Here is a 21425-nt window from a genome sequence, read left to right on the forward strand (position 1 = left end):
CCCCTTCTAGTGGTCCATGTGAGTGCTAGTGATATAGACAGCAGCAGCCTGGGAATCATTAAGAAGGGCCAAGCCCTGGGAGAGATAGTTAAGGGCTCTGGAGCTCAGATAGTTTTTTCATCGATTCTCCACGATAAAGGGGAGGACCTTAAAGCCAGGCACATTTGGCAGGTTAATCAATGGTTAGAACAGCGGGGGCCTAGTCAGGGGGATTTAGAACATGGGCCTCAATCTGGGAGGCCAGTCCCCAGGTCTACTGCGAGCTGGTGAAGCTGATCTGACAAAAGGTTCCATGGGATAAAGTCCTAGAGGGCAGAGGCACCCAAGACTGCTGGTTGATACTCAAGGATCACCTGCTCCAAGCTCAGGATTGTTGTGTCCTGACTACAGGGAAATGCTGCAGAAGGGCCGAGAGGTCTGCAGAAGCTATCAATCAGGAGAGTTGGCTACCCTGGATTTGGAGAAGGCTGAGGTTCTTAATGACTTCTTTGCCTCAGTCTTCACTAGCAAATGCTCAGACCACACCACCCAAGTCTTGGAAGGCAGATGCAGGGACTGTGAGAATGAAGACCTTAGGCCCACTGTTGAAGAGGATCAGGTTCAAGACCATCTTAAGAACCTGAACATGCACAAATCCATGGGACCTGATGAAATCCATCTGCGGGTCCTGAAGGAGCTGGTGAATGAAGGTGCTAGGCCACTGTCCATCATATTTGAAAAATCATGACAGTCAGGTGAAGTTCCTGATGACTGGAAGAAGGGAAATATAACCCCCATTTTTAAGAAGGGGAAGATGGAAGACCCAGGGAACCACAGACCAGTCAGTCTCACCTCTGTGCCTGGCAAAATCTTGGAGCAGATTCTCCTGGAAAGCATGCTGAGGCACATGAAAAACAATGAGGTGGTTGGTGACAGCCAGCATGGTTTCACTAAGGGGAAATCCTGCCTGACCAATTTGGTGGCCTTCTATGATGGGGCTACAGAACTGATGGACAGGGGCAGAGCAGTTGACGTCATCTACCTGGACCTTTCCAACCCTAACTGTTCTATGATTTCCTAGTAAAGGCTAAATGCATACTCCGGTAAGGGATGCACTTGAAGAATTGATTTTCAGGTTAAAGGACTGCTGTCGACTTCTGGTTTTTGTAGGCTATGTAAGTTGTGTATAGGTTACAATTTTAGCTTGGATCAGAAGCAAATCTCTTGAGCATATCTACTCACTTGTGGAATGGGCTTGAAGATCATAACTTTAGACAAGACAAACCTGTAATATAAGCTCCAGTATCATACCTGATATGCTCTAATCACTAAAAGTGCTGTAAAGATGGGACTAGACAAGAGTTAGCCCTCAGACAAATGCAGCATGGATGGCATGGAAGCCATCAATAACTGTTCTGCTCTACAGATCAGTTTCCAACAGGTTACAGTACCTGTAACATAGACAAAGATACAATGTGCAGATGCAAGGTGTGTTTTGTGATATTTTGTGTTCCTGTGAAGCCACATGCACGGCTAAGATATTCTGTGCATGCCCTTCTGCAGTTTTTCCTCATTGAACCACAAGTGCTCATGGTAAGGGAGTTGAAAACAAGGCCATGTTCTGCATATGAAAGACTGGATAATCAAATATTACCATGCAGCCCTGCTGTCAGCCAAGCCAGAAATGCTGATCCTTTGCTCCCACTGCCATTACTTCTGACTGGGCTGACAGATTTTTTAGTCTGTCATTTACAAGTATGTCACGTTCATATTACATATTTATTGTCTGTTTACCTCTAACTATTGGACAGGCTAGATATGAAGGCATTGTCACTTGATGTCACCCAGGCAGGACCCATCAATTAAGCGCTTGACTGAAGTCAGAAGAATCTTTTGTCTGTGTGTTAAAGAGTCCTTTCTTCTATGACAGAACAATAAGGCTTATTAGTGACAGTCCATTTCTTTCTGCTTGTTAAACTGATTGGTTGTTACCAGATGGGTTTGAGAGATGTTTGGATTGAAGAAGCAGGCTTTCTTTCTCTTGGACATATATTAGTATGTTGCCCTGAAATCCATATGCATCCTTCAAATTCCATCAGAGCTAGTTCAATAGCAAATTGCATATCCCTCTTTGCCTCTTGGAGATGAGTGAAACCCCTGCTGCTTTCATCACTGCTAATTTCTACCATCGTGGTTGGGTTTTTTTATCTCTATCCTTCTGTAACCCAGCTGCCTACTCAGCTTACCAACACAGGTTAATTACAATCAGCCTCACTACATCCTTCAGAATGAACTAACAAGGACCTGATTCTTTCCCACTCTGCACCTCCAGTGATTATTTGCAGCTGTGAAAAGTAAATGTTGAAATTTTGCAGAATCAGAACCATTCTCCTCACTCTACACTCATTGCTCCAAATTGCAATATCATGTGTAAGTTATAAGGAATTCAGTTCAAGTATTTATGGAAAAAGAATGACTACTTACCTTGGTTTTTCTGAACATCAGTCACAAATTCCTATGTATTTCAGTACTTAAACAGGACCAATAAATAAGCTGGAAAGGGACCTCTTGCAAGGGCCAGTAGAGATAGGGCAAGAGGGAATGGCTTTAAACTGAAAGAGGGAGATTTAGATTGGCTATAAGGAAGAAAACAACAAAGCAGACAGCATACTTTAATACCAAAATCAAAGTACAGGTAGGTGAAAAAGAGCTGAGAGTTTTCACATTCACATGACTACAATTATATAGAAATATGAGTCAAATTACACTGGAATAACCAAAAGGGACATTATTGGTGTCTATTGTTCAATCCTTTCTCTTACCCATAAATATTCAGTAAGTCTGTAGTTAAAATTAAATAAATAAAAATGCTCCAAACATATTCCACCCATGGGTGACCTGTATAATCTATCCCTCAAGTGCATAATTCTACATTTTACAACCAAATAAATGAAACAAAATGTCTTTCCTTACTGATTGTCAATTCAAATAAATTATGAATGATAAGAAAGCAAACTTTCATTGCTGTTGTTTTTACAGGTAATATACTTGTTAAGGCAACAGGACTGGGCCCAGGCCTTATCTTCTTAACGAAAAAACTCTCCTGTGTTTAAAAGCACAACTGCACATTTAATTTGGAAACACACCAAAATGCATTGGCCTGCTTATTTACAGCATTTTTATTTTTTTTTCCTCATCTGTACATTGATTTATCTGTCATGAAAGAATTCCCAGGAAATACTGAACTGGCAAGTATGTGTTAAATACAGATAGCTAAAGTTATCATCTCAGGCTCAGCAGCAAAGTATCTAGTTATTCTGAAATGCTAAACCACAGCAATCCCTGCTGACATACCTTTTCCGTGGTGTTAAGTCATCTTACTTGCAAGAGCATTGAAAATCGTCACCCAGCTGCCCTGACAAGATAGGTCCCAAATTTCATGATCTGTGATACCAGTTCATGAGCCACATGTCCCACTTGAGTGACAATGCTCCTGATTTCATGAGTGCTATTATGCCCCGTGAAAAATGTGCTTTGTTTTGTGACACAGCACTTTGTTTTCAGTAGGTGTTAAAATAAAAAAAAATCACTGCATGCTAATCACTTCAGCATACAGGTCATCTTCTCCAAGCCAAACAAGTGTCCATACTCTGTACAGTCATTAGGGAAAGGGAGGGAATTAATCTCTCTAATCCTTTCTTGCTGCCATCAGGTTGAATAAATTAACCTTTCAGCACATAATCCTAACCATGCTCTTGCAGGGTTTTGTGTCAAATCCAGTTATTAAGTGGAGGGTCCTACATTTTCTGCTTTAAATAAAAAACAAAAAATAAAAGTAAAAAAAAAAAAAAAAGGTAGATCATGTGCTGGAGACTCAGATTCAAGCTTTTAGGCCTTCCTGAACACCATGTAATTATTCCTCCCGCACAGCCAAAGGTCACCAGGATTTTAAAAGTAACAACAGATGGTAAGAGCAGCACAGCAGGTACTTCAGGTGACTTGTTTCTCCTTAAAGCTAGGTGCCCTGGAGAACCACTGCAGTGAAGCTCTGTTCAAAACCAAAGTTTCCTGTGTTTCATTTGTCTCTTAGGAGATAAGGATCAGGAAGCCCACAGCAGTTGATAATCCCAGAGCAGCTCTACCATCCCTTGAGCTGCAACAGCAGGTCCAAGCCCTTTTCACCAGCCTCAGGACAAGCAGGTGTGTATGCCAGGACTATGCACCTTTTGCAGTGTTTTCACAAAAGCTCCTGACTTACCACCCAGACTGGTATGTCACCGGTGTGGTAAATCCCTACTATTCTGCTCTAAACAGCCCAGGTTGTGACCATGATGCAGCGTCAAATGCAAGTCTCCAAAAAGTTGTCTAGGCATTTCTTCAAGTTATTTCCTGTTTTACCATTCCTCTGAAAGGTCACCAAGCTAGTTATGTGGAAATTATGAATCGATAGGACAGATCAGTGTCAGACTTGACAGAAGTATCCAAAAATACATTTGTTCTTACTGCTTGACAGCATTTAAAACCACATCAGCATTGATAAGAACTTGTCAGACTTGACATGTTTCTGTAGCTGGCATGGTCTGAAAGCAAAGTGGCCACATTTCACTGGATTCATGCAGAAAGAAAAGAGCATAAAAGACCACACATTTAAAAGACAGTTTGGCCAATTCAGAGGTGGAGAGCAAATCTTATTGCTCAGTAGGGAACAAAGCCAAAAACTGAGTCAAGTCAGTCAGTTCAGTAGCATCTACACTATCAGTTAAGCATGAGGGTAAGCTTTTCCTCAGTTCACCCCACTCACCCACCCCATTTATACCCAAGAACATGTCCAGTCCCAGACTAGGCCACAATTAGAGCATTTACCAGGGAAAGGGAAGGTGTTCAAGCACCCAGGCAGCATGCAAGCACAGTTCCAAGCTCTCATTGACAGACTAGGAAGCCCAGCACAGCAGAAGAACCCCTCCACTTCATCTCCAAGCAGAGTACAAGCACTTTCAACCCAAGTTTAAATCCAGAGTAAGTTCCAGCAACATGAGTGAAGTGCATGTGGATTGGCTTATACCACATCCATCATGCAAACTTGCCCTTCACCTCACAGGAAAAAAATTACTCCGTATAAAAGTAAACATTAAACATTTGAGCGACACCTCACTCTTCTGAAAGGTAAATTTGTTAAACTGCCATATAGAGCCAGACACAAAGTACTAAGGTGAATATATGTGCTGCCTTCCTGACATCCAAACACAGAGTATTTAATCTTGGCTGGCATCTGTGGAAAGCCAGAGGAGTTTTCAGGCAGGAGGGGGAGGAAATAGGCCTGGTAGCATAAGAGTGACTGGCTTTTGTCAAGTAACTCTACAGGTTAAGACCTCTACAGGTGTAAGAATATGGGCTCTCCTCACACAGAGGAAAAGGAGGAGGGCAGACATTGTACATGGAGGGAATGTGCAGGGACAAGGAGAACATAGTAATGGGAAAGCAATAAATAGGATGTACAACATCACTTCAAAAAACATGGGGGATAGGAGAGAAGACTATTTTCAGTTCTAAATGCCCTTCAAAGTCTGAAGCTAAATGTATCTTAAAAGATGCAAGTTTTGAGGAGACATCAGTAAGAAGGGAAAGGAGGTAAATTAATTTACCCATTTCCTGCAGATCCTAGCCATGGATCATTGCAGATCTCTTTCTGTATACAGTCTAACCAGAACGTGTAAGCTTGGCACAAGCTATTATACTCATCTCCCAGGAACGTATATTCCCTATAAAGCAGGTGAACCCAGCACCACATTGAAGAGTTGTCCTTGTGCACACTTCCACATAAAATGCATCAATAGGTAAAAAACTGTTACAAAAACTGTTAGCATTTGAATAATACTGAAAGAAATAAACTCTTGTCAGTCACCTAAGTTTTCTTGAAAAATCATTTGTAACAATTTCTTGCAAAATACATGAATATAGGCATAAAAGCTAAATTATATCCTACCCTTTCTCCCTTTGTGGAAGGGAGCAAGTGCTGCATAAAATGGCCTGTTGGGAAAACCTGAGACAACTGTCAAGCAGTGTTAACCATAGGAGAATGTGCCTACACATAATTGAACATAAACACCATAGAAAGGGAAGCATTACTCTGTAACAAATAAAGTTTGTGTTTACTGAGAGACCTGTGGCTGAACTGTATACACATTTGACATTCATGTTGTATGAAGCTGACTTCCACTTAATTAGTTTGATCATTACTAAATGACATTTGGAATTGCTGTATTTCTTTGACGCAACAAAGTCAAGTCTTACAGTAGCGTGACAATAAGATTTTAAGAGACCTCACTTCATCGTGTTTAAATATCAGACACATCACTTTGCTGCCTGCTGGGACCAAAGGGAATGGCAGCACATGGATCACAAGATCATTTGAGGATGCAAAATAATTGTGTAACAGAAACTGGGAAAAGGAATTGAGCTTGAAGTTTATCCAGCTTGAAATTCCTAAGGACTCTTGAGGATATTTGAGAAATATTTACATAAAATGACCAAAAAGGAGTAAATATCAGAAAACTTTTGTTCACTGCCAGACTATAGGTTAAAATACACACACACACACATATATAGCCTTAAACTGGATAAAAGATGGGAGGATTTTTGTAGAAAGTTTAGATCGTAATGTTACATCTAAACAACTGTGTAAAAATCAGATTTACTAAAAACCTGGTTTCTCTTTGAATTACTGCATTACTAAGATCTTTTGAAAACAAGAAAAAAATATTAACCCCTCCCACCCCATGTTTCTGAGAGAAATGCGTGTTCCACAGGTTCCAAACAGCCCTTTGCTTCTGTTCTGCCATTTCTCTAAAAGCTCTAAGTAGAAGATTTGGAAACACAAAGAAATTATGGAGGTTAAAAAAAAAAAAACAACAAACCAAAACAAACCCAAAAAGTCATTAAACAAAACAAACCCTAAAACAGGTACCCGCCCACCACATGCACTTAGTTTTGTTCCAACTATTTGATGCTGTGAGAAGGCTTTGAAAATTTTATTTCCCCAAAAGAAATCACCTGATTATGATATTACACATGTAAAGGCAAAGAACTTGTATTTGTTATGGTTCAGAACCCTGTACGGTGCCATAAAAGGGAACAAACATTTTTCCAAGGCATTTAACGTCATGACATCCTGAAGTGGGGAAAGCATCAAAACAATCCAAGAGAACCAGCCTCCGACTTGTGAATTTTAGTGGTTTTTTTTTTCCCTCCAGTTTGTTGAAGTTGAAAGGGTTCTGACTTTCAACTTTCTGACTTTCAGGAGTAAAATTCAGGAAGGACGCTTGCAAAGCTTTTTCCCTCCCTTTACCACTTTATTCATAGTATATCATTGTCCGTCTTCTAACAATTAGTTTTATAATGTTTCAAGTTAATTATATATCATTGGGTTTGGTTTTGTTTGTTGTCTATTTTTTTTTGGGGGGGGGAGGAGGTGTTTTTGTTTTAACTACCTTTGCTATAATTATGGTATGCTGTTATTACGAGTTGAAAGTTTATCCCAGGATGCCACGTATTGTTTGAGTGTCTCCCCTTTTAACTGTCCACACCAAAGAAACTATTATTTATGAGCCAGCCCAACAGGATGAGCAGAATTTCAGCTGAAGGGTCTTGCAACCGATATCCTGAAAATAGAGACTACTTCAATGGCTAGCATTAACCAACATAGAGTCAGAACAGTTTGGGTTGGAAGAGACCTTCAAAGGTCACCTGGTCCAACCCCCCTGCAATGAGTAGGGACATCTTCAACTAGAGCGGGTTGCCCAGACCCACAGCGAGCCGGGCCTTGAGTGGCTCCAGGGATGGCACATCTACCACCACTATTTCTACAGGCTATTTAAGAACTGATTGCTATGCATTTAATCTCATTTCTAGAGTTGGTTGATTATAAAAAAAAAACAAACAAACAAAAAACAAACAACAAAACAAAAAAACCCCCACCAAAACAACCACAGAAATAAAATCCCCAAATGATGAAGAGAAACCTGGGGGGGGGAGGGGAGGGCAGGGAAGAAATCAGATACATAAAACATCTTTTTCCATACACTGACCTAAATACTTTAATACAAAGGTAGAAATATTAGAGATATGAATTCAGAAGACAGGCCTACCCCATGTTATTTTCAAAGTGATAGGAATCAAAACAGTTTAGTTTAGCAAAACAAGAGAATCAGATCCATTAAGGAATAAATAAGCATGTTACAGACTTGTTTCTGTTGAACAAGCAGACATTTTCAGGAACATGCAAATGTATCAAGCCACCTGTTACTAACCCAGTCTCCCATTCATGGACATAAAAATCCAGGTAAAAACCCCACAACGTAAGCATTTTTTTTAAAATACCAGCCTTACAAAACAACTGCTATGAACTGACTGAACAAGAGAGACAAAAAGAACTTTCCCCAGAACAACCCAGTTGGGTAAGGTCCCCCACAAGACACCAAGCAGTACATAAAGTGATATTTCAAGAACAACAATCTCCCTTTGCTGTAGGTTAGGAAATTGTATTAACCCACGTGTCTAAAATTTTCAAGAATTTTCCTTGTGGCACACCCACACTATCTCCTCTTTACACATGAAATGCTCCCAGTAAAACTGCTGTACGGCAAATAAAATTACCCTCTAAGTCTAGCTGTGAATACCTCTAAGCACACGACAGAAGAAGAATCAGCATGTCTTGTTTCAAGCACAAGCTGTCCTGCTTAAATACAGTCTGCCACACAGCAGCAGGTCAGAGTTTGGCCTCTCAAAATCCTTACAGCTGCTTTTCAGGTTGCTAAGGCTTAAACAACACTGACAAAACTCTGTCACACACACACCCAGACCAGCTGGTAAAAGATCTTCAGTGGTTCTCATTTTGACATGCCATTCTTTTCCCTTCACTTTTCATTCAGGTTATTATCCTACAGGGCCTTCCAAATTGCCAAAGTGAAATATGTCTTGTTTAGGGAGGAACGGTGCCACCAAAAAGCCTACATTTGTTAACTTTCTTTACCCTAAAATACCTGGGGCTATACCACACTGTAACATGGAAGAAATTCCAGATGAAGCTTGCTAACCCGTGGTTCATGGCAACACGCAGCCCATAACACCCCCCAGACCTACTTGTGGCCCCAAGATTTCAGAATGTCGTAAGAGCCAAGAACGCTGCCCAAAGCCCAGCACTTGAAAATTCTGGATTCACCGAAAGAGCTGGGACTGTTCATCATGGTGAAGAGAAGGCTCCAGGGAGACCTTATAGCAGCCTTCCACTACCTAAAGGGGGCATACAGGAAAGCTGGAGAGGTACTTTTTACGAGAGCATGTAGTGATAGGAAGAAATTCTTCACTGTGAGGGTGGTGAGGCGCTGGCACAGGTTGCCCAGAGAAGCTGTGGCTGCCCCATCCCTGGCAGTGTTCAAGGCCAGGTTGGACAGGGCTTTGAGCAACCTGGTCTAGGGGAAGGTGTCCCTGCCCATGGCAGGGGGTGGAACCAGGTGATCTTTAAAGCTCCTTCCAACCCCAAACCATTCGGTGATTCTATGATGATTTTCTATTCTCACACCCTGGTGACAACAGTACTGTGCTAGAATACACTCTGACATGACACTACTTATAACTAGTTCAACATTTTTTTTCTATGAAGACAGTACACAAAAGCTCAGGCAGAATTCTTAAGCACAGCTATACTTTTCCATGAAATACAGTAAACCAACTACAGTTTAGGAGATCCTAAAGCTTATAATTATATATGCCTGTATAAATAATTATAACTCACACCATTTAATTCTGCTCAGCGGGTACTGCTAATGTCTCAAAAGCAATTTAATGAAATTGAAAAAAACCCAAAAAACATATTAAAGTAACTAGTCACAAATAATACTTCCCAGCACAAATAATCAATCTGTAACACTGCATCATCCGATAAACACATGACTTCATATGTCCTTTCCATTTCTATTTATTTCCATAACATTAGTGTACTACAATTCTTTGCAGAACATTGTATAATCCACACACAGTGCCATTTTACATATTAACACTTTCAAATGTATTCCATGACAGCTCCTTTTACTATATTCATAAGCCTATTTTAAAACATTTCAGTTATGGTAATTTTTCTCCCATAATCTAATTAATGTGTCCTGTATGATTTCATAGTTACTGTAAAAAGTACAGCTGCATGACGCACGAGTTCATATTGTTGACTACAGTTTTACACAGTCTTCAAACTGTTTGGATTAAATAGCAGTAATGCTTATAAAACAGAACTTTCTCAGGAGTGCACAAGTTCACTAAGGAGCAGGGATTCTCAACAGATGGAATGCCACATGAGCAGGAGTACCTGCAGCTGCTGTAATCTCCACATGGTGCTGTACTGGGCCACACACAAGAAGTGTAACGCCTGCCTGTGTTATCACACAAAGGTTACCCACCTAAGAGAGGTGGGATGCTGAGGGTCCCTGTATCATCAATAGAGAAATTGAGAAGAATCATCTACTGGACATCTCTTTCTGACTTTAGAGACCCTAAACCTCTCACTTGAACTAGAAGCTTGAATTCAGTAGACCCACCAAAGAGATTGACCACTTTAAGAGTTCTTAGAATAAATGAGAAAGAAAGAACCAGATAAAATCAGAAATATCCCACAAAAGTAGAAGCAAATCCACTATTTTGAATATTAGAAAGTAATTCTAAAAAAAAAAAAATAAAAAATTTTTCTTCCTTTAAGGGACCTTTTGACTCTTTTGTTCCTTTCCTAATTTGTGCAAGTTGTTTCCCCCATCCCCTTTTTGATGAAGGAAAAAGAAAAAGTTCCTTCCCTTCTAACCTTCCCGTTTCTCCATTAGCATCTATAGCAATTCCTCTGATGCATAACATTACATCGTTGTTTTTTAAACAGAATTCCAAAGTTATATCATTAGGTATATCTGTACCAAAATTGGTTTTGAGCCCTGTATCAGCACTGCAGACAATTCTTATTGTAATATTGAGTGGCGTTATGAATAACCATGTCAAATCTGTTATTATATTGGCATGTGTGTCAAAACTCTTTCTTTCAAAGTGTTACTTTTTCCTTGTTTGTTAAGACAAACTTGCTAATCTTAGTCAAATTTGAATGCCCAAATTCACAAAGCAATCCCCCATAAGTGTCCTTAACACAATGAAGTCTCATGAGTAAATTTTCCTGGAACTGCACTCAGATTTATTAGTTCCCACACACAGCTATTGTTTAAAAGATCTGATTAAAGGGCCTGTTTACTGAACAAGTGTCAGTTGTGTTTCCAGTGGCACTCAAATTGCCTGTAGTATGGGGCAACTATGCTAAAGGAGAAAAATGTCCTTGTCAGCTGTAGTTTGAAATACTGTAAATTAATTGATATAAAACCCCAGAAGGTTTACAACATAGTGTCGGCATTTCTTCCTCTGACTACACAACACTGAATTTGCAAGTAAAGCTAAAAATATTTATAAAAATCAATGGTATCCTGTAGCAGCAATATAAAAGGTTAACATACATTACCAGTCTATCTTAAGATAGATCACACTGATGATGCTGAGAAGCTTCCTGTAAACAGGGAGAACATCTACCAGTGATCTCAGACAAAGTCAGGATTTCCTCTAGTCCTAAACAAAAATTAAATTAAAAAGTTTTGTTGCAGACCCTGTGAGGCCAGGATTTCATCTCCTCACTTCTTCCTAATGTTGAAGATTACACTATGGTTGCCCTTAAAGTGTCAACTTGGTTTCAAGAGTAAGGCTTTCATCTGAGTAGTTCTATAGCATCTTCTAAAAGTACTTTTGAAAGAATCTCAATTTGGGAAATAATCTCAATTTGGGAAATCTCAACTTCCAACATGTTTCACACTCATGACTGTTTCTGCAGAATGCTATTGGAAGACCAGGTAAGAGTGATAAATGTGAGAGCTCAAGCTCAGATGGTACCATTCATCATACTTCAGAAGGCACTGCGGGAGAACAATGACAATGACACACATAACAATAAAGATGAGGCACACTTAAGAGTTAAAAAAGAGTCTGTATCTGTTAATCTTCTTCCAAAATATATGAGGATCCATATTTACCTCTAACTCTGGTGTCAAATGAACTATGAAGATAGCTATATATTCAAGGACTGCATTTATAAAAGAAACATAGATTGTGATGGCTATTACAGTACACTCCATCTTAATGTAAAAATGCATCCAATTTCTTTTTGATATGTTCAAAAGCATCTTTCCCCATATAGTCTATTCGCCCTTCCTCCCATTTTTTCCGTTCATCTTCTGGAATTGGTTCTTGTGGTTTGAAGTGAATAGAAAGCTCTGAAACGGAACGTGCGACCTTGTTCTGTGGGAAGAACAGTAGAAAAAAAAAAAAAAAAAAAAAAAAGAGTCTTTTGGTTGACGTCCTTTCAGTACTATGAAGTTAAATCTTAAAATGTCAAACTTCTGCTTTGTACACTCCCAGCTGAAACAATAAAACAAACAGTATTCAAACATTCATTCCTGGTTTGATAATGTGATCTCATTTTCCCATCCTTTTACTACTTGCCATAGCATTTTTGAACATACCAAGCATTTACTTTACTTGTCTTAACTCAGACCTTGGCATATTCAGAAACAACACAATATTACAAATATGGCTTATTTAGGGTATCTCCTACAATAAACTGTAACCCTCTAACTGTGCAAATTTTGTCTTCCACAGGCTTTCATGTGAACATAAGTTCCTAGAATTTTTGGCCATGTGTTTTATCTGATCTCCAGTGAGATAAGTATTGTTTAGCACATGTTGGTTGTGCTGTGTACTGTACTATTTACAGGTCCCTGACACCCTGTCACCCCTGTCAGTGCCAAGTCTGGCACTGGTGTCACAGTGCCCAAGAATAAATGTAGTGCAAGATCACAAAGGAAAGCCTAGTAGCTTAGGCTCCATGCCTGACTTGCCGTACACTTATCTTCCATTTGCTTGGAAAGATCATTTCAGCAGGTAAAAAAGCAAACCAAACCAGAACAAAAAGATCCCAAACAGCTTTGCTTGCATTAGTATTGGAGAGCTACATGCATAACACCATGCATTTATTACTTTGGGGCTAGCACACAAAGCCATACATTTAAAGACTAGAAGTTTTTTAAAGAAAACTAGAAAGGGATCATGCTCCAGTATTGGAAGCAATTAAAGAATTACATATCTAAAAGCTTAAAGAATATATTTACATATTGCATCATAATTAGTTGAGATTTCCCAAAATGATGGTGGCAGCACCAATTGCCTGTTATTGTTAATTCATGCAATTATCTACAGATGTACATTGCAGAAAGCTACATGTACCAGTTCTGAGGTTTCCTGAAACACAGGATGAAATACAAGTTGTTCTGAAGGTCTGTCAGGCTCAGAGAGATGGACGTTAGAACCTCTTTGTTCAACTTCACATACAGGTTGCTAAAATACAGCCACTGAGGTTTTATTAGGAGAATATTTTTTTCATAATTTCCTTATAATGAGAATTCATACAATACAAAGCAATTTCAGTCTTGGGAAGGGGAAAGCAGTGAATGGGAGGAAAGGGAATGAAACATCACTAAAGACAAAATTCATCTTGCTCAGCTTTAGATATCAAAATGGCATTGAAACTAAGCTCCTACTAGAATCAATCTAGGTTAAGTACCTCCAGAGGGCATCACATCTCATCCTAAAACAGGTTCAAAGTGGCTGTCATTCTTCAGTGACAGCCTGGAAAGCTAGTTTATAATAGATGCCTCCACTCACAAGGCCAAAAAAATCTCATTTTAGGATAATAGCTCTATAACTCATGAGCTTTTTATATGCATAGAATAAGAACTGAACAATGCATTCCCAAACAGAGGCAAAAGAGATTGTCCAAAAGATACTGCCCCAAGTATTTGCCTTTGCCAGCTACCAATATATAAATGAGTACACAGACCCCAGTCCCTTCCACCAGAAAAATCCCACAAGACTAAAGCTGAAGCAAAGCAACAAAAAGTGGAATAATGGTGTTCCTCAGTAAGAAGAATATCAAGCTATTAATTTCTAATTAATACGATCTTCTGATAAACCAATCCTACTAATTAAAAGATGTTTACATTTGAATTAAACTACTTAATGTTAATATTATGGGGGTTTTTACCTCCTCTCCAAAAAAAAAAAAAAACCCAACTTGAAAATGTGTCCCTATTTGGTTTGAGCATGTGAGGCACACAAGATAAGAATAATTTATTTGTAAAGGGTATGTTAAGTTATAGAGCTGGAAGGTTTGCAGTTTTCTTTCAGCCTCTCCAAGCTCAGGGTAGAAAAGAAGGAAAAGAAGATTCCAGTTTTACTGTATGGAGTATCTATAGTCTAAAGGGATGAAGCACCAAACTGTCTTCCTCTCACTAGAGGGTAGTCCACAAGTTACAATAGCAGATGACATTAACATTAACTTCATATTTTCCCAATTGTACCTTGCTGTAGCATGGTTTGTCATACAACATGTAATGACTTACACCTGCAGAAACACTGTGCTATTATGTCCAGCTTAATTCCTGCATAAAATAAGGAGAGTCAGTGCAGCAGAAACACCCAAACACAAGAATTGTGACAAAAGAACCAGGACCCCAGCAGTGTTCATCAGTGGATTCTTTTAAAACACTCCTTATTGCCCAAACCACAAAAACCACATTTTATTAATTACCTAATAACTTTCAATACCTAACCTCTTCATAAAATTCAATGCAATCTCATTCAACCTCCCAACACATCATATATGTGTCACTGAGGATTAAGAAATACTCTTTAGACTATTCCTAGTGCTAGCAAAAGAACTCAATAGCTCCAGCTAACTTGAAGAAGATAAAAACTCCCAGATCAGAAGCATAATTTAAAAATATCATTTTAGTATATCTTTTATTTTTTTACTGTGAAAAGTAATATACAACATACTTACAGCTTCAAAAGCTAGTTCCTCAGGTGAACACACTGCAGCGTGTACTTCATGTGTCTGCTCTGGAAGCACAGGCGTTTGCAATGAATTGGCCACACAAGGGCTGACCTTTTTCAGAGTAATTTCAACTCCACTGAAAGTGTGCTAACAAAAATAAGAACATCTCAGCACTGAAATACAATTTTGAAGGAAAACAATATCTTATTTACAACGGTTGCACTTCTTTAGAGGAATTTCAGCATTAGTGGAATAAGTTAATAAATGCACAAGAAGTTTGTGGTCCAAGATTCAAAGCATGCTACAATTTACATTTTTGAACCCATGAGTATGCCAGCATCACCAGGAGATAAATCTAACAGGTATTTCCACCTTTGTGTTACCATAGATGAAATATTTTTTAAGAAATTTTGCAGTAAAGAAATAAAGCATATTAAAATATGAGATCAAAAGGAGAAAGACAAAATTGGGGATGTAGTTGAACCCAGGAAAAGGGGAGAGGTGGAGGGGAGGTATTTAAAGATTTAGGTTTTATTTCTCATTACCCTACTCCAATTTGAGTGGTAATTAATTAATTTCCCCAAGTCAAGTCTGTCTTGCCCATAATGGTGACCAGTGACTGATCTCTCCCTGTCCTTATCTCGACCCATGAGCTTTTTGTTATATTTTCTCTCCCCTGAGCAGTTCAGGAACGAGTGATAGAGCGGTTTTGGTGGGCACCTGGCATCCAGCCAGGGTCAACCCACCACACCATGTAATTCCTTCCTCAAGCAAACACATAATTTTCAGATTTTTTATTTTGATTTTTTGTCATTTCGGTATATTCCCACTACCCTCTTGTCAGTTACCTTGCATTCCTCAGATTCTGATTCTTCCATCTTTTGAAGTTTTTCTAACAGAGGCAATATACTGGCACTGTATATATTCCACCAGAGGGAGAGAAATGACAGTTGATGTAAAGATCCATCAGTGGTGCCATCCTGCATAACTTTCTTTGTTTGAAGGTTGTATTTGTAGTTCCAGGGCTTTGTTGCTCCCAAGAAATGAACAACTTTGGCATCTCTACCGAAACTGTAGAAATTAAACAACACAGGTCTATACAACAAGTATTTGGTTTTCTTTAGCCTACCTAAACTGCTAAAGAAACATGCTTACTCTCACTGGTGAGGTAATTTCGACATTTTGCGACAGCAACACATTCAATATGAGTATATGTATTCATTTTTTTTTTCTATCTATCTTATTAGTTTAAGGGATCTTGCTTAGCATATAGAAAACAAATGGCTGCATTGCCATTTGCTTCCACGTGCTGATTCTAGTAGAAAAGATCATGAAGGAAACTGACCATCCTCCTGTATACTCTGTTCACAAATAAATATCACTTCAAACACTAAATCAACAAAACTGGTTATTAATGAACCCATACTAATGCATCACTAAATGCACCACCCTAAGTTCACCTTCCAGTAAGAGTTTTTTGTGCAAGTGGAACAGTAATTCATGACACCCTAAATCCAACTTGTCTTCTGCCAGAAAAACCTCTAACTGCATTGTTAGAACTCATATAATTACCAGTACAACTTCTGTTTCATAGAAGAACCTGAAAAATGGGTTTAAAAAAAAATTAAAAATACAAAACCAACCAACCAGACAACCAAAAAAACCGAAACACTTTCCCATAGAACTGATAGGAGAAACAAAGGAACAACTTTCAAAGTAAAGGTGTCGGAACCTAATGCTAAAGTAATCTACATCTGTTCAAACATCACAAAAGCTTCCCTGAAAAAAAGCATATAAGACAGTACAGGCAACTCTGGGACTCTGTTTCCAGATGCCAGATACTTATATTGCATTTAAGCTTCTACTTGCACAGTTTTTATATAACATCATTTGTGACTACTGTAATTTATAATCAACAGAATACGCCTTTATTATTGTCTCTATAAGAAGATGTTTGTTTACAGTCAGTCAGAAGTGTTACTACTTACTGATTGAAAGCAGGAACATAGGTGTATACAGCACTGCTGCTTAAGTTATAGAGGAAAGGTAAGTGTTTGTCAATATCTGCTGTTGCCCAGTTGCTGAAGAAGCTATTCAACAAGCCTTGATCACCTCCTAAAGAATATACAAACCAGTATTAGTACAATTATTCGTACACTCAAATTTACACTAAAATTTTGATCCAAGGATGGGAGTGAAACTGGTGTGTTCATGGCACTGTAACTTGGACTTGAAAATATGGCCATGTGAGCAAGTACGAGTAATACCTGATCCACTCCGATGCAAGTTCGGGGTAAATGAAGTCCTATTGTAAGATATGAAGAAAGAAGTAGGAAAAGGATTTGGTCTCCCTCAGAGCAGAAGACTGAATATCAGCTGTATTTCTGTCTCCTAAACCAGACAGCAAAAACTTACTGAGCAAGACTCAGACACAATGTTCCTTCATTGACATTTTCTGGGAAGCACAGTCCGCAGTAACTCAATGGGTCTTAAGCATACTGTAAGGGGCAGAGGTCTGCACCTTAAACTTTTGAGGGGGCACAACTACATAAAGCCCAGAGAACTCCTGCCATCCTCTATTCTGCCTGAAAGCGAGCAAGCTATGGAAAAACAGCTTACTTGAGGAGTCTGTTTAGCACTTCAACCCTATGCCCTGCCCCTTACCATCAAAGCTGCCGTGTTCAGCTGCAAACTGGAGCAGTAGGTTGTAAGTTTTCAGAGATGGTCGGAACACAAATACACCACTATTAAAGCAGTCAGGCCAGCCAGAGTCAGGAGCTGCTGAAAACTCTTCTCGATCAAACAATTCATCAACATTGCAAAGCACCTTAGAGACAGTAGGAAAAGAGGAAAATTGTTAGAGCAAAGGTTTGTCTGGAGCATGAGTTGCTAAACCAGTACCAATGGAGTGAATTGTTAGTTTGGCCAAGTATATAGCTTGCAGAACATAGAAGCAGTGACAATGCAAAATACGATAGGGGTCAGAACATCTATTTTTAAATATAATAAGGCAACATTAATTGTGGTTCTCCATGATTTCTCTGATAAAAGCACAAAGCCTGTGAAATTATTTCAGGAATCTCAGAGACCCTCCAGAAGGTCCCTTTAAATAGTATAACATACCACAAGAACACATCATTTCCTTCTTTCTTAGCTCACCTTCCCATAGTTCATTATTCTCGGTCACTGCAACAGAGCCAAATGAAAGCTGGGAATCCAAGTAATTTGAGCTAGCAACAGACTGACTGGAGTGGTAGCAGTAAAACTGTCTCTTGTTACCAGTTTTCTAACGTAAGCTATGCTCAGAGGTTTGTTTTGATTTGGTTTTTAAGTTTCACAAGGTAGTGGGAAAAATCAAATCAGGTGAAGACCCAGATCACTTTTAAAGCTGGTGGGAAGACAGATGTGCAGCTGCTGAAAGCCTGAGCCACTGTGCAAAGCAGGGGAAAAAATGTTTCTTAGGAGAAAGATCACTTCATTAAATTTAAAACAAAAAAAAAATATTTGCCTTCCTCCTTTAACTTTAATGTAAAGCAGGAAATCATAAGCCTTCCTCCCTCAGCCCTTGAGAAGAATAACTTAATTTGGTTGCTAATTTAAATACAAGCTTATTAAATTAAAATGCATCACAGTCTTCCAAAGTGAGCCATGTAAGTGCAGGGGAAGGCTGACACAACTGCACTTGCCAAAACTATGGCCGTTTTTAACTCTCTACCTCCAAAAAGTAATTTAAAAATATATTTTAAAAGTCATTAACATTCCCAGGATTTTTTCTTTTTTTGCATTTTAAAACTGGACTGACTTCCTAACCAAAGTCCAAACAAATATGTATGAGAGATCTACTATAAACATCTGTCAGAAGCCCACTTGCACAGAGTAAGTTTGTGATATCTTTTGAGGACAGCCCTGGGGCTACTCTCAAACCAGGATTAATTTCTATGCAGCCAGAGTAACTGTGAGCATTGCCAGAACATGCCAGCTGGAGTTCCTGTGACCTTGGAACCACCAGCAAATCTGGTCACTTCATAGGCCAGTAGGCTGCCTGACGAGGAAGTATCCCACACTCAAAAGCAGTTCTTTGAGGAAGACACAAGTGTTTCCACAGCTCCCACTCTACTCACCAAAGTGTCTGCATCCATGAAGACACATTTGCTATAATGAGTAAGAGTCCAACAGTGAAGCTTAGTGAAGGTTACACCCAATTCTGGCCTCTGCATCAGAGCCAAGTGGACTGAGTCAGCACTATCAAGCACTTTCACCTCAGTTACTTCGTCAAATACGCTGCGGAGGACAGACCTATCAGAGAGAGCAGTGAAGAGAAAGAACGAAATTTAGAGAGGTTCAGAGTTAACTTCTGGCATGAAAACAGTAACACACAGCACCGCATTTATTATGACAATAACAAGGGCTAGATTGATTGGTTAGGATGAGAAGTCAGAAGTGAAAAGCTCTTGTTAACAGCCTTCTGAAGCGATATTAATTTATCAGGCCATAAACCATTTTACTATGGGGTAAGCACATCCCAAAAGTGACAAGTGCTATATGGAGAAGCAGCCAGTCCTTATTTTAGTTACCTACTCTTCTATAGAAACACAAATGAAAATTAAAGCAGCTTCCATCCTGCACCATTGACTATAAGTAACAGCACCATACTGTGTTCCCTGCGCATTGCACAGGATGTGGCATGCATTGCCAGCACTGTCATTTGCACCTGTCATGCCCAAGTATATGCAGCTTCAAAACTGCTCCTTTTAAAACTGACCATATATACTGGCTCATTACTACAAATCCTCTCATATGAGACTTTTAGGAAAACATCTTTTTCTATGCATATCTTTTCATGGGAATTTTATAGGTGATACCAAAGTAGGTAATTTTCCCTCAAGACACAAGGAAGAGAGTCTTTAAAACTCTATTTATTCATTTACATTACACTATGACTGCAAAGTCCTGGATGTCATATAAACACAGCAAAATGAAAGCCTGTTCTGATTATCTAGATTACAGAGTCATTAGCTTTTGCCTGACTGATCTGCAAGGGACAGGAATTAACTGGGAAAGAACTAAGAGTAAGTACAGATTTTTAGAAGCATAGTTCAGTGATGTGCTTTTTTTTTTTTTTTTAATACTATGCTTGATTAAAAATGTATTATAAAGGTTTTTCTCCCCACTGAATGAGGAGGAAAAAAACCTGATGGTCTTGATATCCACCCAGATGTCAAATGTACACAGTATTCCCTCAGGAAGGTTCCAGTGTTCTAACAAAATCCATATTCCAAAAAGCCTGTAGAAACGTATTTCTCTACATTTAATCATAGTAAAAATGGAAAATCCTTTTCTTGAGCCAGATCAATTGCAAATACTTTCACATGGCATACAGAAATCAGGAACTTGCACACTTCTTAAGCCATAGCAGAGCTAAGAGTTTAAGCCACTATGGCATGCCATGTTCCTTTTAACAAGCAATACAGTCCTCCAAATAACAGGGCTTGAGTTCAACAGATTCACTGAGATTTATGCATAAGCAGTTCTGTAGTGCCCATAAAAATCACACCCCAAATTGGAAAGTGATTAAAAAGAAGCAAAAATTTATTAATTTTTCATCATGATAGCCATGCACCAATATTTTAAGAAGATTTGTCATATAAAACTGAGCCTATGGGTTTTTGAGTTCTTATGTCACAGTTGGTTATTTATTGCTCTTTCTACAAGAGAAAGACTTGGGGAGGGAAGTGGGGGAGAAACAGTAGTGCCTTTATTTTGTGTCAAAGCAAAACATGAAAAAGCTAGCTCCTAAACTTTCAGTTTATGTTACCAATTATGGGCTTAAGACAACTTCCAGACACAAGCTCTCCTTCTGCAAGTGAATTCCTATTAGGCTTACAATCTTACCATGAAGATTATTTGGAGCTCCTTTCAGAAATCACTAGCCAAGGGGGAAACTTCTAGGAATAATGCTGTGAAATCCACAGGAAGCCTATTAAAATCTTCCATGCTGTTGTTTATTCTTTCATAACATCACACTCCAAAAATACATGAACACTTACCTCAACCCACTGGAAACCTCTGGTGTAATTAGTACTGCCAATTTCCTAGACGTTCTATGGTTCCTCAATGACTGTCCAAGAACCAGAGCACCTTGACAATACACATCATTGGTAGCAAGGGTCACAAAGGCTTGATCTGTTACTGTAAGCAAACATTCAGAAGAGTGACTTTACAGGTTTAACATTATCTCTTTTGGCAGGTTCCTTCCTCCTCCAGCTAACTCACAGGCTGCGGCTAACAAGCTGCACTTCCTGCGATAAGCTCTTTTCCCTCCCAAACTCCCCCAGAAGACACAACTGGATAGAAAGCCCAGTGAATATGACTGCAGAATGTATGTTTCTGAATTTTATTATCTTTTGTTTGCCTCATTTACATGATAACAGGTATGAAGTTTTTGGACTAACCTTAAACAAACAATTACCTGAGTCTTATTGCCTAAACA

General features: G+C 39.0%; 1 protein-coding gene across 1 annotated transcript; it reads right to left on the bottom strand.

Annotated features, from left to right (window-relative positions):
• Nucleotides 1-12128: 12128 nt before the first annotated feature.
• On the bottom strand, nucleotides 12129-21118 carry LOC104400810 (glycogenin-2-like). Its single transcript, XM_010023543.1, has 7 exons — nucleotides 20983-21118; nucleotides 19057-19231; nucleotides 17600-17762; nucleotides 16924-17050; nucleotides 15784-16006; nucleotides 14942-15082; nucleotides 12129-12342 (listed from the first exon to the last, which is right to left on the bottom strand). The coding sequence occupies exons 2-7, from the start codon at nucleotides 19150-19152 to the stop codon at nucleotides 12181-12183; spliced, it is 912 nt and encodes a 303-aa protein (XP_010021845.1). The 5' UTR covers nucleotides 19153-19231; nucleotides 20983-21118; the 3' UTR covers nucleotides 12129-12180.
• Nucleotides 21119-21425: the final 307 nt, after the last annotated feature.

Source organism: Nestor notabilis, unplaced genomic scaffold (genome assembly GCF_000696875.1).
Source record: "Nestor notabilis isolate BGI_N333 unplaced genomic scaffold, ASM69687v1 scaffold9551, whole genome shotgun sequence".
Classification (NCBI taxonomy): domain Eukaryota; kingdom Metazoa; phylum Chordata; class Aves; order Psittaciformes; family Psittacidae; genus Nestor; species Nestor notabilis.